Source organism: Enhydra lutris, unplaced genomic scaffold (assembly GCF_002288905.1).
Source record: "Enhydra lutris kenyoni isolate GAN:26980312 unplaced genomic scaffold, ASM228890v2 scaffoldscaffold55, whole genome shotgun sequence".
Lineage (NCBI taxonomy): Eukaryota > Metazoa > Chordata > Mammalia > Carnivora > Mustelidae > Enhydra > Enhydra lutris.
In genome coordinates, this window is record NW_019154139.1 from 8,634,280 (window position 1) to 8,653,959 (window position 19,680).

The window sequence follows — 19,680 nt, forward strand, 5'->3', positions numbered from 1 at the left end:
CATGACCCGAGCCTAACTCAGATGCTTAAGTGACTGAGCCCCCCAGGCGCCCCAAAGCTGCTTGCTGTTTTGAAGGAAAAATCTTTTGCTCCTGCTCCCAAGTCTCTTAACAGAGAAATTGGCCATTCAAGTTTCTTTCTCTTTCCCCTTTCAACCATGCAACTCACATCCCTCAGGAAGCCCTCCCAGATTAGGCTCAAAACACACTCTTCCTTCCAGCACATCCTCCAGTATTTGAGTTCATGCTTGGAGGGCAAAACCCACAACTTCCATCCTTCTATGGCCTGCACCTGGCACACAGCGGGCACTCAGGAAGTAACGACCAGTTAAATATGTACATAATGGATTCGATCACAATTGTTAAAGTTTCTGTTGTTCAATATTTAAAGAGCTAAGAACATTGCGTTACACAGGAGACTCCTGACATTCCACAGGGACTAGCAGCCCCAGTAGGCAGGGGTCCTGTCTCTCCCTTTTGTAACAGGGGCACACAATGTACCCCGGGTTGTGACCAGGCTAGGTCCATTCAAAGCCCTTGGTTTAGTCCCAAATATCATCAGACAGCCGGGCAGGATGGCACAGTGATTAAGAGCAAGGACTTTGGGGGCGCCTGGGTGGCTCAGTGGGTTAAGCCTCTGCCTTCGGCTCAGGTCATGATCTCAGGATCCTGGGATCGAGCCCCGCTGAGCTCTCTGCTCAGTGGGAAGCCTGCTTTCTCCTCTCTCTCTCTGCCTGCCTCTCTGCCTGCTTGTGATCTCTGTCTGTCGAATAAATAAATAAAATATTAAAAAAAAAAAAGAGCAAGGACTTTGGCTTTCGAATCTTGACGCAACCACTTACTTGCTGTGTGACCTTTGGCAAGTAACTGTTGTGAACCAAAAAGGAAGGCAAATGCCCATCTCACCTAGTTGTTGTGAAACACAAAAGAGAAGATGAAAGTAAATTATTAGCACAGAGCCTAGCACATAGGAAATGCTAATAAGTCAAGGCTTTTAGTACTGCAAGGTGAGAGCTGACCCCCTCCCCCAGCTGCAGAGTATTGTCATCCTTGTCTTTTCTCCACCTCTTCTCAAACTCGCCTTTCTCTTTTGCTGAATGCAATATACAAAGAAAGCTCAGGCAAATAAGAAGGAATTTCTTAGAGAGGGAGGGTAGAAATATGGGCAAAGAAAGTTAAGGCTTCCTTCTGGGAGCCAATCTAGCCAACAACCTGCATCACCCCTTCCAGGAAGAGGAGTGTCGCCGCTGGTCTTTCTCGATCGTTCTTTCCTCCCAGACCACTTCAGCCTCCAGGGGTAACAGGGCTCAACCACATCTACTCGGCTGAATTAGAAAGGTGAACCCAAGCCACCCCTGTTGTATATTCTGCACCAGGCACTAAAGGCTGCTGGTGTTTCTTAACAAATCTCCGTGGGCGAGCCAGACTTAGCAAATGAAGCTACAGAATGCTCCATTGAATCTGAACTTCAGAAAAACAACAAAGACCATCTTAGTATCAGTATGCCGCATGCAATGTTTGAGGCATACTAATACTAAAAATTATTTATCGTTAATCCAAAATTCAAATTGAACAGGATGTCCTATGTTTCAGCTGGAAACTCTAACCAAGGTGCCCAGGGCACTAAATTCTTCCCCTCCTTGTCCCACAACCACAATACTGGTCCATCAGTATTTTAACTAGCTACTCTGGAAACATCCCCTCGTTTCAACCCCCAGGCAGAGACTCGGCGGTCCTGCCCCTCCTCCACCCCAGCTGCTGAGTCCAGTGGCTTGTTCTCAGAATATGTTTCCTCATTCATTCCAGGCTGCTTGTCTAGTACTGGCCCCCAAGGCGAGGGGGTGAATGCCAGTCCCGTCTTGACTCGGGGTGGGGGGGGGTCTCCTAAGAACAGCATGGCTGGGGTAAGGGTGGAGAAGTCCCACCACCCTGTTGCTTGAAAACCAACCGAGAAGGTGGCCTGGGGCAGGTTTTGTAAATCCCTGGGCAGCACATGGGTTATTATCTCAACCTCTGAGTGGCCCATTTTACCACAAAGCCCCCACTCTTCCCTACAGAGAGGGGCTTGACAGGGAGAAAGCAGCACAGGGCGGGGGAAAGCCAGCCCCTCTGGTCGCTGAAGAATGACAAACCACCGTTCCGCGGGCTGTGATTTGCCGAACACGTTCCCAGTCATCCTCTTCAGAGGCCTCGCCAGCCCCTCGGCTTAAGGGAGGGTTCGGGGCCCGTTTTCCAGAGCGGTCAGGAAGTCCTGACCCAGGCCCTGCCTCCGAGGTGGGGCCTGGTCCAGGGGCTGCCCGTGGGGGTCCCACAGGTGTGGGGGGCGGCGCCTACCTTCTGGGCCTGTTGGATCATCTGCCTGACCACCTGCTTGAGGTGGGGCGCCTTCTCCTCCTTGGGGGGGTGGGTGTAGAGGGTGATGCGGCTCACGCCGCGGTAGACGCCCTGGTCGGTCCAGCCCAGGTCCAGCGGGGGCACCTCCGTGTCGGAGCGGTCCGGCCAGTAAGCCAGGGACTCGCAGGGCTCGGTCGGGGCCTGCGCCTGCGCCGGGGCTTTGGCCTTGGCCTTGCTCTTGCCCCGGGCGGCGGCGGCGGCGGTGGCGGTGGCGGCGGCGGCATCCTCGTAGGGGCTCCAGGCGGCGCGGAGGGCCTGTTGCTCCCGGCTGGAGAGGAAGTCCCGCAGCTGCTCCTTCTGGACCAGCTCGCGGTAGGCCCGCTCGCCGCCGGCCAGCAGCGCCTCCAGCGCGGCCCTCCTCCGCTCGCAGTAGTAGAAGGCGGCCTGCGCCTCGGTCACCCTCTCGTTCACGTGCGCCTCGTCCAGGCAGCTCAGCTGGGACTCGGCCATGGCGCCGCGGCCGCCCGTCCCCGGCCCCGGCCCTGGCCCCGGCCCCAACCCCGGTCGTCCCGCCTCACCTGGAGCCTAGGGGCGGGGCGCCTCACCTGGCCGCGAGGTCGGCCAATCCGCGCGGGCCGGGGCGCGGGCGCGGCCGTCGGGCGGGGACGGGGGGCCGCGCCCTCTGCCTCCGGGGGGTCGGGGGCGGGGCGCGAACGGTGCCGGCGGCCTGGGGGGATAGTTCCCGGGGGGCGGGGGGTGGGCGGACCCGGCGGGGACCAGGCTTGTGGGCCGGGGCCCGGCCCGGGAGCTCCAGGGTGGGCAGGAAATTGCAGAGGTGGTGGTGGGGGGGGGTCTCCTAGTTAGACGCACGTGAGGCCTCTGGCCGGCTTCTGCCTCTCGGTCCTGACCCTTCGGTGGCGATGATCTAACCCTTCCTGCGGCCTGGCAGGGCCGGACACCGAGCAGGCGTGCGTTCATCTTCCTCGCAGTTATGGCCGCAAGCACCTGCTTGGTCGGGGTGCCTCCGGGGTGATGGATCTGACCACTCCCGGCGTTGAGGGTACCGGGGTGGGGGTGGGGCCCTGCTGCCAGATGGGATTGTGACGGCTTGGGTGGGGTGTGTGTGTGTAGGGGAGGGAGGTTGTGTGCACAAGCGAAATGCTAATAAAACCCTCAGCTCCCGGCCCACATGTCCCAGTTCCGAGATCAGAGGGACCCAGAAACTGTCAATACAGCTCCTTCACCACGATGACAGTTTCTTAAAAACAAACAACAACAACAACGAAACAAATATAGCAAGGACTTAAGTTGCAGTGGTAGAATTTCACCCCCATTTTAATCTGAACTGACGTGTGTGTGTGTGTGTGTGTGTGTGTGTGTGTGTTTGGGCAAGCTAGGCTGCCAGAGGCCTGATTACTATATTAGTGATTCAAAGTACATGTTTGAGCTCAAGGAAAGAAGCTGCACACACACACACACACACACACACACACACACACATCACCAGCGGCGGCTGCTCTGCTGTTTCCCATTGGATTAAATACAATCTTCTTAGTCATTAACATATTATTTTGTTCATGCACTGCTGTACAACTTGATTCTCCACATTCAAAATATTTTCAGATCATAGCAACCAAAGGTTCACATTTCTCCCATTTTATAGCACAGCCTCTCAGAGCTGGAAGGAGCACTAGAAACTGGTCCAACCCCCTCATTTCAGAGCTGAGGAAATTGAGGCCTTGAAACACGTGGTCTGGCTAGGCCTCCCACAAAAGGAGAGGTGGTGTGTGGGGCCTATTAGGTTCTCTGTGTCTCAGCGATCTTTGCCCTACATCTCAGCCGCCGTTGCCCTTTCTCCTTGTGAAATGACAGAAGGTTCCTGGGGACCTGATTTCAAACCCCAGGGAATTTGAAGAGGTTGCCTACTATTTCTGGGCCTTCCTGTGACAGCATGGGGGGAAAAAAAGGGTTAGATTGTCAAAAAGCTGTGACTACTGTGACACAGTAGTCCATTGAGGCACCCAGCATCAGCCCAAAGATCAGCGGTGGTGGGCAGCGAGATGCCCATGCCTGTGCCACCCTTAGGAGCCGCAAGGCCTCGCTTCTGGCAGCATTTTACGCTTAATTTCATCTTTAGACAAATTTTGTCTCTAGAATGGAAACCATTCCTAAAGCTTTCCAGGCCCTAAGAGATGCCAGACGGTGAGTACCCTGGGGGCACAGAGGGGTGCAGGGAGGTGGGGATAACACAGGTGTGACAAAGTGCTCTGATTAACTCAAGCAGCGGTGCTTCGGAGCAAACATATACTCAACGCCCACTATGTGCTGGGCACGCAGAGTGCGCGCAGAAACTGGTTCTTTAAAACGGAATCAATTAGGGCCAAGAGAAAGGTATGTGCAGGGAGCTGTGGGGACTTTAAGGGAAGAAAGAATTAATCTTGCCCAATGGAACGTGGATAAGAAAGGCTTCACTCAGCAGGAGGGGATTTTGAGTGGAGCCTAAAGGATGAGAAGGTTTCAAGGGGAGAGAGGGAGTGAAGACACTCCAGGCAGAGGGAGAGGGCCAGAGCCTCATGTTGACATCAGGCACATGAGGCTTCAGGTCAAAAGCCTTAACCCTCAGAGCCTTAGTGTCCTCATCTGCAAAATGGGATAACAATGCCGATATCCTAATACCTCCCAGATTGTTGTAAGGATTAAATGAGATCTGGTGTTTGATTTAATTAGCTTTTGTGTCTGGCTGGTAGAAAGTGGTTTACAACATTGCTTCCAACTTTCCTGTGCATGGAAATCACCTGGAGGATCTTGTGAAAATGCGGGTTCTGATTCAGGGGGTCTGAGGTGCGGCCCCAGATGTTGCCTTTCTAACAAGCTTGTAGGTTATGTTGGTAGCGCTGGCCCCTGGACCACACTTTGCCAGCAAGTGGCAGATTTTTCAGAGGCCAGTTGAAGAAGAGCATGAACTTCCATGTCAGGGAGTCCTGGAATGAATCTCACTTTCTTGGGATAAGCTGTGTGTCCCTGAGAAAGTTACTTCCCTTTTCTGAGCTGTCTGAGTCACGTCTTCGGTGAAATGTAGGCTATAAAAAGTCCTACCTTAGGGGCACCTGGGTGGCTCAGTGGGTTGGGGCCTCTGCCTTCAGCTCGGGTCGTGGTCCCGGGGTCCTGGGATAGAGCCCCACGTCGGGCTCTCTGGTCAGCGGGGAGCCTGCTTCCCCCCACCTCTCTGCCTGCCTCTGCCTGCTTGTGATCTCTGTCTGTGGGATAAATAAATAAAATCTTTGGGAAAAAAAAAAAAGTCCTACCTTGCAGGGCTTCGTGAAATGTCTGGCCTCGCAGAGAAGCCGGTAAAGTATGGGAAGATGGGACTGGAGAGAGAGGGATGTTGGGGCCAAATTATGGGGACCTTGATTTTAGATCTTATCCTGTAGCTAGAGGGGAGGCACTGAAGGTTATTAAGAGACTGGTCTGATCATAAAGAGCAGTGATCACTGTGTGCCAGATGCTGTGCTGGGTATTTTGGGGATCCTACCAATGAATTAATATAATCCTATTTTAAACATTATTATCATCCCCATTTCGTAGGTAAGGAAACTGAAGCACAGGGACGTTCAGTAGCATACTCTAAGTCACCCAGCTAGTGAATACGAGAGTCAGGATTTAAACCCGGGTCCTCTGAGCCCAGAGCTTGCCTACCCATCTGCCTTGCTCTACTGCGTCGGGTGAGAATGTTAGGAAAGGGCATTAGTGAGAGACCATGCTCCCCTAGCTTACTAATTTAATCATTCAACGAACATTTGCCGAATGCCTAGCGTGGTGCTCTGGGTTAGAAACCGTTCATTGATTTAGAGATCCTTACTGAGCCTTAACATAGGTGCGGTGATGCAGCTCTGAACCAAACCAAGTCCTTGTTCACGTGGAGTTCCCACTGAAGTGCAGTGATTAAGACACTGTTTTCGCTCTCAAGAAGCCCAAATGTTATGTGACATAAGTTGGAATTGGACAGAAGGTTAGAATCAGAGTGGAATATTTTAGTAACAGTTGACATTGGAAAAGATCTGTCCTAGATGTAACTGATAGGAAACACCCTGTGGTCTTTTTGGAATATTCTCCCTTAGGTACCAAGGACTGACTTACCCAGCTCCCGGTTTTGAGCAGTTACTGTGTGCTAGATAACATGCTTGCCACTGGGAGTAAGAAAAGAGGAATCAGATACCATAGCCAGCTGCCGTGGCGGCTGCCTGAGTGTAGCTGGGAGTCGGATGCCCCCAACTGTCTCTGCAAAGCAGGGGATAAGTGACGGCCTTGGCACTGGCGTTCTCAGGGAGGCTGCAGGCTATGGAGTCGTTTTAACCTATAATTATCCAATTTGATCTGCCCCTAATCTGGTGAAGTAGACTCGGAAAGGGATTACAGGGAGGGGTTAAAGATTCATAAACTGAGACTCCGGGAGAGGACCCATTCCAGGTTATCCGCTGGCAAGTAGAAACACCGGGGGGCACCCGTCCACTCAGCCTGAAACCCCCGGCCTTCCACACCCCCTTCAACAGCTGAACACTGTGTATTATCACTGGGGTTTTTAAAAAGCCTTACCTGCCAGGGAATTGAATCCTTTCAGGCACAGGCTCTATCTATTTTGCATCTGGGGACATTCCACGAGGTGGTGACAACCTGGAAGAAAGCCTCTGGCCCCACACCAGTCCCTCCAGTCCTGGGGCTGGAGTTTCCCTAAGCGAGGTGGAGCCCGTCGTGCTTGCCTTTCCCACTTTGGAGGCCAGTTGGCCCAAGGTCACTGTGTCTTCCTGAGAAATCGTGCCTCTGCCTCTGGCAGAGGCCGCTCCCCCACTCACCCGGGTGCTTGGCTCCCATTCACCTTCCTCTCCCCAGGGCACGCTACCTGCTGAGTGTGCAGTAAAGGTATGACACCTTGTCGTTAATGCTAATTGTAACTGTGTTCGTCTCTGCACTCGTCTATTTTCCCAGGCCCTCCTGTGTAATTTGAGTCCCAAAATAGCCCACCTCCTAATAGATCAGCTACACGTCCCAGGGCTGACTTTTTCCTCCTCTGTGGAAATTTGTGTCGTGAGCACCTGTTGTAAAACGTGGCGGACTCTTCGTGCCTGCTGCCTATCCCCAGAGAGGAGGAGAGAATGAGAGGAGGTGGCTGAAGCTGGCACCGTGGTGAGGAGGGTGTAGATTCTAGGACTGAGCTAGATGAGCAAAAGCTTTCTCCTCTGACCGGCTCTGCTGGCCCCGAGGGAGGAACACACCCAGGTCTTCCCCAACCCTGCCAGCTGGGACTTACCAAATCTTCGTCTTTTTATTCATGAATGGTTTTGGGACACAGATTATGTACTAGGCAAGCTCCCGGCCTCCAAGACCTTCCAGACTTGGAGACTTTGTTGTAGCTGCAACCTTGGAAGCATATAGGTTTTCCTCCGCCACCCCCAACCACTCTGCCACGGCTTCCCTCTCAGCTCCAGAACATTCTCCTCCACTCATTCCAGTTCATCAGGCTTCCCACCAGTCCTCTCTGCTCAGTTGTCCCCCAGGGACCTCCACTGCAAGGGAGGTCTCGAAAGGAACCCACACCCACTTCTCTCCTACCCCCACCCCGCCACTGTTCTTTCTGGGTCGCTTTGCTCCAGAATGACACCATCATCTGCCCGGTTACCCAAGTGGGAAATGTGCATGCGTCTTGACTGCTGTCCCTCCCTCATGGCCACCAGGCCAGACAAGGCCTCTTCTGGGACGTTTCTCATGAGCCCTCTTCACCCCGTTCCTGCTGTCACTCCCTCCCAGGCCCTCCCCCACCACATTGTTGCAAGAGTCTCCTAACCGGATCTTCTCCCCTCAATCCCTTTTAAAATGCAAAGATAACCATGTAATTCCCCTGCATAAACCTCTTCCAGGGTTCCCCACTCACCCTACACCAAAGCCCAAGCACCCTGCAGCCACTTACGGTCCTGTTCGTTTTCTTCCGTCTCCTGTTACTTCCTCGACATGGGACATGCGGTGCCTTTGCTTAGGGAGCTCCCGTGGCTAAAAATGCTTTTTCTCTCTAGTCTGCTAGCCACTCTTCTGGATCCTTTGGTCCTCTGGTCACTTCCTAGATGGTGACTCCTGGCCCTCCAGGTCTGGCCGGGTGCCCTCCCTTCATGCTTAGCCTCAGTTCAACTCAAGTTCCGTGTGGTAATGGTTGGTCCCCCCACTCCCCGCCCCGGACAGGAGGCAGGTTTCTTGAGGGCGCGCTGTCTTATTCATCAAGGTGTTCCCTGGTATTATACCTTAAATGCTGGACTGTTGCCCTGCTTTCCCCCCTTCTTTCCCACCATTTTACTTCAGACTTCTTTAAAACTGGATAGGATTTTCTCATTTTGCCCTGGCATAAAGTAAGAACATAACATGAGCCTAGAAGGCAAAAGGTGATTGAGCTGAATGGGAGTCTTTCTTTAGCCGTGCAGTTTCACAGTGTGACTGTGTGTGTGTGTGTGTGTGTGTGAGAGAGAGAGAGAGAGAGAGAGAGAGAGATCTCATCTGATATGTGTGCTGGTACATGACATGGTGGACATTTTTTTAAAGTAAGCTCTACACCTAACCTGGGGCTTGAACCCATGACCCTGAGATCAAGAGTCATATGCTCTATAGACTGAGCCAGTTGGGCACCCCATGGTGGACATCTTTGATTATCTTTAAAGATAAAGAGGGATTTTGGCACCCACACCCTCCCAGGAGGCCCAGACCAAAGGGCAGATGGGGAAGGGGGAGCCAGGACCAGAAAGGGAACAGGAGTCAGAATCCAACCAAAGACCTGCCGAGAAGCAAATGGGCCCAGGAGTCTGGTCCTTCTCCTTACCTGGAGGCTCCTCCCCTAGCCCTCCAGCAGGTCCCCAGCTGCAGCAAGCACTTGGGCCACGAGTCGGAATCGGCCCATGGTGTGTTCTGGGTGTGCAGGGCCCCAGAGCAAGAACTGGTCACCGGCGAGGGGACTGTGGTAGACGAGTTTGGGTTCCACCTTCTGCCCGGCAGTGCCTGCCTCTGGCTCTCTTTCTGCCAGTTTAGTACCAGAAGATTCCTGACCCTGAAGGAGGTGGACCAAGAAAACCGCAGGTCCCTAACCTGGCTTTAGAGCCTCTGCTCGCTGACTGCGCTCTGATGTGCACGCTGCCAGCCCAGAGGGGCCCCATCCCAAGCTCTGCGTGGCCAGGGTCAGAGGCAGCCCTCGGCTAGCAGGCGGACTGCCTCCACCACTACAGAAGTTTCCGAGGTTAGGAACAAGTGCACTTGCCTTCGTGTTTCCCATCATATCTAGCCAGCATCCACTCTACAAATATTTATAGACTGAGTTCTGAGTAATACCCTCAGGGAAAACAGTCATTCTATCAGCAAACATAGATGGAACCCTATGTTGTAGGGGATTTAAGAAAAAGACATGGACCCACTCTCAGCTCCCAAGGGGCTGGTCTACTCTACTGCTGTCTACTCTCCCTTGAAGCTGCTAGGGAGGCAGGAATTCGACAATATTTCAGATCAACTGAACATATCCTAAAACCTTTAACCATATTGACTTGAGGCTAACAGTATGTTTGGGATCGTAATCCACAAATAATTATTTAATTTCTAGAGATAAAAATTCAGATTCAGTGAATTTCCTAATCCTTCCCTAGGCATCAGGCACCCATTGGTTTATTTCATCCCCACATTAAGTACTACATTTGCTCATGATACAACTGATAAAGCTGAGGCTCAGAGAGGCTTAGCAACGTGATCAGGGTCACACAGCTAAGGATTCAAACCTAGGTCCACTTGCCACCAGATCTGTGGGAATCAAGGGCCAGAGAGGTTTATATAATAGAACTGCCTTGTCCAATATGGTTGCTGCTGTTCAAATGTAAATTAATCAAAATTAAACCAAAGTAAGAAATTCAGGGGTGCCTGGTTGGCTTAGTCAGTAGAGATTGCAACTCTTGATCTCAGGGTCGTGGGTTTAAGCCCAACGTTGGGCGTGGAGCCTACTTCAAATTAAAGCAATAAATTAAAAGTAAGAAATTCAGTTCCTTGGTCCCATTGGCCACCCCGGAAGTGCTGAATAACCAACGGGCCCAAGGGCTATCACCCTGGAGAACGCAGATCTAGAACATTTCCATCAGCACAGAAAGTTTGTGATCACATGGCGTTGCTATAGGAACCCAAATGCAGGGACCGTTACTCGAGAGCTGAGAAATTAGGAAGGCTTTTCCAGGGAGGTGGACCTCGAGTTGGGCCAAGGACCTAAAACTCAAAGAGGCAGTCAAGGAGCATTGGAGGCAGCAGCAACTCCCCCGAGAAACAGGGAAATCGTGCCCTTCCATGCGCGGCCAGCTCTAGCAGGGACCTGGCGCTGAGGGGATGCTGAACGGGTGAATGAATGAATGAATGAATGTAATGATCAAGGCAAATAGAGGCTAAATGGACACATCAGTTTGGATCATGGTGTGTGTGTGTATGTGTGTGTGCAGTGTATGTTTGTCTTGTGTTTGTGTGTACACGTGTATTTGTGTATCCATGTGTACACGTGTATATGTGTGTACATGTGTGCGACTACACATACGTAAATATGCACATGTACATGTTTCAGGGGTGGGGGCAGGACGGGGAGAGGGAATGGGCCAGAAGCAGAGGTCGCCCCATGAAAGTTCTTGAATCTCTGAATTCCAGGGTGAGTTTGAACTTAGCTCTGTCGGCAGTTGGGAGCCACGGAGGGTGTGTGAGCCGGGAAACGGTAGGATGTCCCTGGCAGAGGGCACAGGATAGGCCAGAGGCAGAGCAAGCCCTCGGCGTGCTCTGACAGCACTGAGTGTTTGAGGAAGACGGCTGCTCTAGTTCTGGGGCTCGGGATGGTGTTAAGAAGGAAGTCACAGGAAGGGATGGAGTTTCTCTCCCTTCTTCCTGGCAGCAGCAGAGCTCCTGGAGTGGTGTACCCTGGTCGGCATGGGAGGCAGCGTGGGGCGGCTTGAGCAATCTCCAGCCCTGGAGGGCGAAGTGTTGCTAAAGAACCTCCTCCCCTTCCAAAGAACTAGCAGTGCTGGGAACTGGGGTGTGTCTGAAACATTTCTAGGCAGATTTGAAAACAGCTGTAACCCCGACTGAGGGACCTGGGCTGGAATTATGTATTTAGTCTTCGTTGGGGACCAGGCCACTGGGCACGGGCCCCTTGCCCACCCACCCCTCCAAAGTGAAGCCAGAAGAGCAGTGTCAGGAGATGGTTCCACAGAGGGAGATTTGCTCTCCGAGGCTGGAATCAAGGAGGACGTCGTGAAGGAGGTGGCATTTCCCCCAGCCTTGCATACTGGCTGGTACATGGACAGAGGGCCACAGAGAGGCACTGCCCAGTCACTGAAGAAGGAATACGCAGGACAAGGTTCAGGGCAGAGAGTGGCCCAGAGGTTCCTGCCTCCCCCTCACCCCCCAGCACTGGGAGGCAGCTTGAACCGCAAGCCGGGGAGAGCAGGGGGACAGTTTTTAGGAGAGAAAGTGCCGCGTCTGGGTGGGGTAATGTGTGAAGTGGCAGAGAGCCTGGAGGCAGGCAGACCAGCCAGAGAAGTAATGGCCCCTCCAGGACCAGCCGGCCATTCTCCATCAAGAATCACTCCTTTATTTGACCCGCACCCCGAGCACTTTGTTCCTTGCCGGCTGCTGTTACAGGGCAGCTGTCCCCGGGAAGAGGGTAGGCGAGCTCCAGGGAGGGGTGATGTCCCCAAGCTGATTTACTACCTCAGCAGGTTATCAGTGTGATAGGTGCAGAGAGACTTACCCTGAGGAGAGCTGAGGACAGGACAGGGGTGAGTTTCCAGGGAGAGGAGGGGGGTGAGGTGGGGTGCAGAAGGCTGTTCCTGCCCCGGTGGAAGGTGTGGTGGGGCCCCGCGCTCTGTTTGCTGGGCCTTCCCCAAGCAGTTCCTATAATTCTGTTCACTTCTCATGACATCTTAGTGCTATTGTCTCTGGTTCTCTCGATTAGCTCAGACAGGTCAAGTACCTTGTCCTGGCTATAGAGTCAGTGATAACGGAGTGTTTTCTCCACTGTTCCCACATTGTCTGCAGGGAAAGTAGGGGATAGCTAGGAAGGAGGGGGCACTGAAGTGCATGATTCAAGGATGGGCTTTCTCTATATGACTGGGAGTTTCTAGGTGGCCCCATATCAGAGCAGGCAGCTGAAAAGCCGCTGGTCCTAACACCCCCTACTGGTTTTCACACCCTATGTACAAGGTGTGAATTACTCCCTCAGCTCCCCACCAGGAAGGGGGAAACTCAGCTGTGGAGTAAGGGTGGAGAATGTTCCCTGATAGGATTCCAGCATCCTGGGCCACAGTCAGACTAACCCTGTTGGCCATGTATATGGCAGGGGAAAGATAAGGAGCAGCCAAGACTTAGAATTGGAGGCAAGGTCCAAGGAAGAAGGGGGAAGGCAGATCAGCTCTTGGAGGTTGGACGGGTAGGGTCCACTTTCTCCTTTGGGGCTACAGGGACCACCAGTGACAATGGGCATCAGACAGTTCTGGTGCTGTGGAACCAGCATTGGCGGGGTCTCCAGCATGAGGCCAAGGGAGTATCAGTGCGGGGGAAGCATGGGTGGGGAAGGGAGCAGCAGCCCATAAGATTGGAAGGTTCGGGCAGCTAGATAGGCAGGGGGGCAGCCAGGGCTAGGAGACCCCAGCAGCTGGTGTCTGGATTCTGGAAGGGGACTGGCACGGATGAGAAGGGAGCAGGGGGTGGAGCTGGGTACTGCAGACATCCCAGCACTGAGGCCTGGCTAGAGGGTCTTACTGCAGGAATGAAGGAAGAGAATTGGGCCAAGGCTCAGATCGAATGTAAGATCACATAGACAGTCTTAGAGGCCGGTGCAGAGCCCCACAGATCAGTTGGTCCCAGGGGGCTGGGCCTGTGCCATGACTCCAGTGGGGACAGAAGGGCCAGCAGAGCCCAGGAAGGGGTAGACCCTTTAGCAAGCCTACGTACCCTAAGGTAACACACCCTTAAGGGGACTTCCTTAAGAAGTCTAGGTTCAGAAAAGGACCCAGGGAGTCCCCGGGACTCATGAGTACAATTCCAGAAGCTAAATTCCAGAATCTCCATGACTTTTATGTGTCCTACTGGAGACACTGGCTGGCTAGTTTCTCTTTTTTATTTTAAACACAACTCAATCCATTCCTCTTCTGCACCCATCTTGAGTCATTCTTACCTAAGAGGAATCTGAGGGTCAGTGTTTATTTAGTATATGCCGTCTGCATGCAGCAGTGGTTTGAGCACTTTATTGTACTGATGAGAATGAGGCACAGAGGGGTAAAGAAATTTCCCAAAGGTCTGGTGGCCCAGAGAGAGTGAGGACAGAGTCCAGGCTATGGACATCCCCCACCACCCCCCGCCAGCCAATGCTCCCTTTCCCCTGTGTCCCCACCCATCTGGACTTGCCATGGTAACCAAGCCTCCTCCAGTGTGGGAAGCAGAGGCTGCGTAGTAGTTACCTAGCAACTCCCCATAACCAGGTCAGAGCAGGGAGAGGGAGGTGCCATGTGCTGCCCACCCGGGGGAACTCAGTCCTGTTGAAATGGGATTGCCCACGTCAGCACGTGGCCACAAATGACCCTGGGTAGAGCCGTACCTGGAAGCACCCGTGCGGGGGAGTCTCACAGCAGGCTCAGGGCTGGGACTATGGCACAGACCTGACTGGCGGGGGTCTCTGTCCCCACAGCAGGTCCAGAGCCTCACTGCGTACAGTTCTGGTTTTTGGGCAGAGCGTGGAAGCTGTCCCCACTGACATGCTGTTTTAACATGCATGTGGGAATCCACTGAAGAGGGCTAAGGGAAGAATGTGTGTGCGTGTGTGTCTGTGTATGCGTCTGTGTGTGTCCATGTAGGCATTTCAACTCTGAGGGAAAGCCAGGGAGCTATGCTGCCTCACACTGCTTTCTTGTTCCTTAACTATCTCAAGAATTGTTTCCGGAATGGCCTGGTTCATAAAATTAGTGCATCTTCTTCTAACATTTTCTGTAGACCAGGTCTTCGTAGCCATTGCTGCTGTCACTCTACCCCATCCATTTCCTCCTTTAGGACTGGGCTCTGCCTGGGTCCCCAGTTTCTGCCTCCTGTAGGGTCCCATCAACTGATCTAAGCCAGTCAGGGTGGTCTCATTCTCTTAGACATGGCTGGTGTAGGAATGGCAGCTGACCTAGTCATGCCAATGGGGTCCGAGGGAATGACTGCTGTATGACTTCTGGGAAAGATTTTTGTCACAAATTTAATTAATTAATTAGTTAATTAATTTGAGAGAGAGTGAGAGCATGAGTGGAGTGAGGGGCAGAGGAAGAAGCAGGCTCCCCACTGAGCAGGGAACCCAATGTTGGGCTTAATCCTGGCACTCCAGGATCATGACCTGAGCTGAAGGCAGATGCTTAACTGACAGAGCCACCCAGAAGCCCCTATTTATTTATTTATTTAAAAGATTTTATTTATTGGGACGCCTGAGTGGCTCAGTTGGTTAAGCAGCTGCCTTCGGCTCAGGTCATGATCCCAGCGTCCTGGGATCAAGTCCCACATCGGGCTCCTTGCTCATCAGGGAGCCTGCTTCTCCCTCTGCCTGCCATTCTGTCTGCCTGTGCTTGCTCTCTCTCCCTCTCTCTCTCTGACAAATAAATAAATAAAATCTTAAAAAAAAAGTCTTTAAAAAAAAAAAAAAGATTTTATTTATTTATTTGAGGGGGAGAGAGAGAAAGATCGCACAAGTGGGGGGGTCTCAGGCTCACTCACTTTCCACTAGTATGAGTGGGGCACTCAGGACATGCCTGGACAAGGCTTGGTATTAAAAGTAAAAGACCTAAAAAAAATAAAAAAAAATTTAAAAAAATTTAAAAAAATTAAAAAAAATAAAAATTAAAAAAAAAAGTAAAAGACCTAAAGGAGACAAATATCCCTCTTTCTGAACAAGTCAAAAATATGCCTCCTTGGTCCTTTGTCTCCTAGGTTGGAACTGGAATTGGACTTGTAGATGCAGGACCAACTTCTTCCAGGTTGAATAGATTTCCCTCCTGCCCTCCTCCCTCCCTCCCTTCCCTCATTCATGCATTCATTCATTCACGCATCGACTCATTCCTTCCGGCTTGTGAGAGCCAGTCGTGCACACATCTCTTCCCCACTCCCAATTCACTGGTGTCATGCTGGTGGCTTGAAACCAGCCATGGTGGGAGGTTTTTGTTGTTGTTGTTGTTTTAATGGACTTAATTTTTTTAAGGGGGGGAGCACTTTTAGGTTCACAGCAAAATTGAGCAGAAGATAGAGTTTCCTTACACCCCCAGTTCCCACACATGCACAACCTCCCCCATTATCAACATCCCCCACCCGAGCGGTGCCTTTGTTATACTCGGAGAAGCCAAAGCAACACATCATCATTATCACCCAAAGCCCATAGTTTACCTCAGGGTTCACTCTTGGTTTGCACACTCTCTGGGTTTTGACAAATGTGTAATGACATGTGGCCACCAGTACAGCATCATGGAGAATAGTCTCTGCTCTAAAAATCTGTGTTCCACCTCTTCTTTTCTCCCTCCCACCTTACCCTTGGCAACTGCTGCTCTTTTTACCATCTCAATAGTTTTGCTGTTTCCAGAATGTCCTAGAGTTAGAATCATACAGTATGTAGACTTTACAGATTGGCTTCTTTCACTTAGTGAGAGGCATTAAGGTTTCTACATGTCTTTTCATGGCTTGATAGCTCATTTCTTAAAAAAAAAAAGATTTTATTTATATGAGAGACAGAGTGAGCAAGTGAGAGAGAGAGAGAGAGCACACAAGCAGGGGCAGAGGAAGAGGGAGAAGCAGACTTTCCACTGAGCAGGGAGCCCAATGGGGGGCTTGAGTCCAGGACCCTGGGATCATGACCCGAGCGGAAGGCAGACGCTTAACTGACAGCCACCAGGAGCCCTGAGAGTGCATTTCTTTTTAGCACTGAAGAATATTCCATTGTTTGGATGGACTGAAGCTTATTTATCCAATCCCCTCCTGGAGGACACCTTGGTTGTTTCCAAGTGTTGGCAATTATGAATGGAACACCCATAAACATTCATGTACAGGTTTTTGCGTGGACATAAGTTTTCAGTTCCTTTGATAAATACTAAGGAGCATGATTGCCAGATCATATGTTAAGACTATGTTTCGTTTTTGTAAGAAACTGCCAAACTGTCTTCCAGAGCTATACCATTTTGCATTCCCACCAGCAGTCAATGAGAATTCCTGTTGCTCCACACCCTTGTCAACATTTGGTGTTGTCAGTGTTTTGGTCCTTGGATTTTCTAAGAGCTGTGTAATGGTATCTCGTTGTATTTATTTGCATTTCCCTAATGACATGTAATGTCAACCACCTTTTCATGTGCTTACTTGTGATCTTCTATTTTCTTCAGTGAGGTGTCTGTTCAGGTCTTTTGCTCATTTTCAGTTGGGTTCATTTTCTTATTGTTGGATTTTAAGAATTGTTTATTTTGGGTAACAGTTCTTTATCAGATAGGGTTTCTGAAAATATCTTTTCCCCTTCTGTGGTAACTCATTCTGTCTTCTTATTCTTCTGCCGCACGGTAGGAATATCTACACTACAGAATTGGCAAATGTGCCGATCGGGGCTTTCCTTCAGAGGGCAGTTGCTTAACATTTACCAGTACACCAATGCACGTGTGCATCAACCATTTATAGGGTGAATTGCTCATGCATGAAAAAAGGTTCAGTCCCATGGGGGAGGCAGGTTCAATGAATCCCCAACAATGCTCTAGAGTTCTGAGTATCCGGATGGAAGCAGAACAGGAATATGAAGGAGGGACATCTACAGCAGCCATGAAGTTGGGATGGCTTCCCAGTGGAGAACTTGAGCCCTGAGCTAAGTATTTCAAAGTGAGTAGCTGTCTGGATCCCTACTGCCCAATGAGGTAGCCAGCCACTTGCCCCATCTCGCTGTTGAGTGCACTCACACTAGCCACATTAAGCAGTCAGTGACTGCAAGTGGCCGGAGACTGCCACATTGGACAGAGCAGATAGAGAACTTGCCCATCACCATCACAGATGTGCTACTGGACCTCACTGATCTAGACCAAAAAAATGCGGGAAAGGCATTCCAGGCAGAAGGAACCCAATGGAGAGACTCAGAGCTCTAAGACAACATGACTCATTCTGGGGAGAGATGAGCATTGTGGCTGAACAAACAGGCAGCATTCAGATCACACAATGGCATTAGTGCCAAGCCTGGGAGTTTAAACTGTGGCCTGAAAGCTAGTGGGAGCCCCTGGAGGCTTTTGAACAGAAGCCTGATGTCATCAGCTTTGCATGTTAATAAGGTCTCTCTTAATAAGTCAGTGGGCTGGATCAGAAGGGCCAGCCCAGAGGCAGGGGTTGGGGGTTGGACTTGAAATGAGACTGTGGCACAGCTGCAGAGGGAGTAGAGAGATGTGGATGACCCACTGGCTCATTGCATCTGTCCTCTATGGGGTGTTTTGTAAATAGTTGTTGATTTAATGAATGAATTATAGCACAGCCCAGATTATACAACAGGGTGCATATTCCTCCAGCACCGTGGGCGGGATCTATTGCACAAAGAGGTACGAGAACATTTCTTTTCAGCAGAAGGAGGAAGGGGCAACAGGGCGAGAGAGACAAACAAGAGAGATGGAGGGGAAGGGGACTTCCTCTGTCCTGTGTGATGGAGCGAGGGCTCCAGTGAGGAGGGAATGAGCTGTGGGGGAACTCTGATCTAGGTAGAGGGTCTCTGGGGCCCAAGGACAGGGGCAACTCAGAACTGCGTACAGGCCATTCTCCGCCCCTCCTCTTCCCCAACCCACCTAGCCACATGGATTACAGGGCAGAGTTAGCTTCCTGAAGGACTGGGGTATTTCATCAACATACTGATGCAACGGACAGCGGATTGACAGCATCCGGGAAGACGCTGTCCGCGGAGGATGTTCAGGGAAAATTGAACCTAGCCAGAGTAGGAAGCGTTAGCGGACCTGTGCTTAAACACACGAGACACCAGCCTCCCTCCTGTGGACTCTCAAAGTAATTGGAGATCTTGAGGGCACGCGGCTGAAAGCTACTGTAACTTGGGCATCGATGTTAATATCACCTTGTTTGCACCTACGGGTCCATGAGGCCTGGGACCTTTGGGTTACAGAATGAATGATAGGTGACACGAGGCAGGTTTCACTTGCTCATTCATTAAACAAATATTTGTGGAGCCTCTGTGCACCGAACACAGTGCTACATGCTGTGGCATACAACGGTCCACAAAACAGATGATCCCTGCCCACAGGGAGCTTAAAGTCTAATAGACCAATAGACCAGCTTACGTGCTGTTCAGGAAAAGCACCAGGAACCACCAGATAGTCCAACGGGAAGGATTCTTTTAGATTAGGGTCAGGAAAGGATAATTTGAGAAAGTGACATTTAAGCTGAGGGCTGAAGATGCATAGGAGTTAGCCAGGTAGAGGCAGACCAAAAGGTATGGAGGCTTTGGGAACCAATCTGGAGGCTGAGAGAAGGCCAGTGGGTGGGAGCGTGGCAACAAGGAGGGGAGAGGCACAGAGGAGGCTGAAGGGGGGAGGCAGGGCCAGACCACCCGCAGCCACATGGGGACTTGCATTAAAATCCAAGTGTGGCGGCTGGCAGAGGAGTGACGTGATCAGGCTGCTGTTGTACAAGGATCACTCTGGCATCTGTGTGGAGAATGGACTGGGGACAAGAGGATATGCTGGGAGAAGCGTGTCCAGGCTCGACTGGTCACCAAGGAAGATATATGGCAGTGAGGCTGTGGTGATGGAGAGACGTGGAAGAACCTGACAAGTATTTAAAAGAAACGAGACAACGTGCTTTTCCTGTGTCCTTGTTTTGGTACATACAGGCTGAAGTGTTAACTTTTGACAAGGCAAATAGCAAGTACTTGCCCAGGCCAACTTGTCCGGCCTGTGGCCTGTTTTGCTCAGGGTTAGTTGATGTAACGGTGCCCCAGTGACATGGGCCATTCCCTCGCCTCCAAGCAGGACCACACCTGATGCAAGTGCATTTTATGTTTAAAGATTTCCTGAGAAAGCTTTCGCAACTTCTGTAACCTCTGCTTATCTTTAAACTAATCACCATTGGGAAACCCGTGTGTGGACTTTTTCTGAATGCTTGTCGTCCTAAAGTTTCCTGATTCTTGATGGAGGTGGAGACCCTGAAGTCGGTCACCTGGGCCGTCAAACATAGATGATGTCATAATGGCAGTTCTGAATCATGTCTCATTTGTGAGCAACAGAGGAAAGTGCCTGAAGATCCCTAGAAAAAAGATCTCATCTGATTTTTGT

The 19,680-nt window shown here is 51.4% G+C and overlaps 1 protein-coding gene across 1 annotated transcript in view; it reads right to left on the reverse strand.

Annotated features, from left to right (window-relative positions):
- Positions 1-2,842, reverse strand: part of LOC111157711 (family with sequence similarity 83 member F) — a 32,108-nt gene extending 29,266 nt beyond the window's left edge. The window contains 1 exon segment of the mRNA XM_022519349.1: positions 2,333-2,842. Within this exon segment, the coding sequence (XP_022375057.1) occupies positions 2,333-2,842 (510 nt within the window).
- Between the last annotated feature and the right edge of the window lie 16,838 nt (positions 2,843-19,680).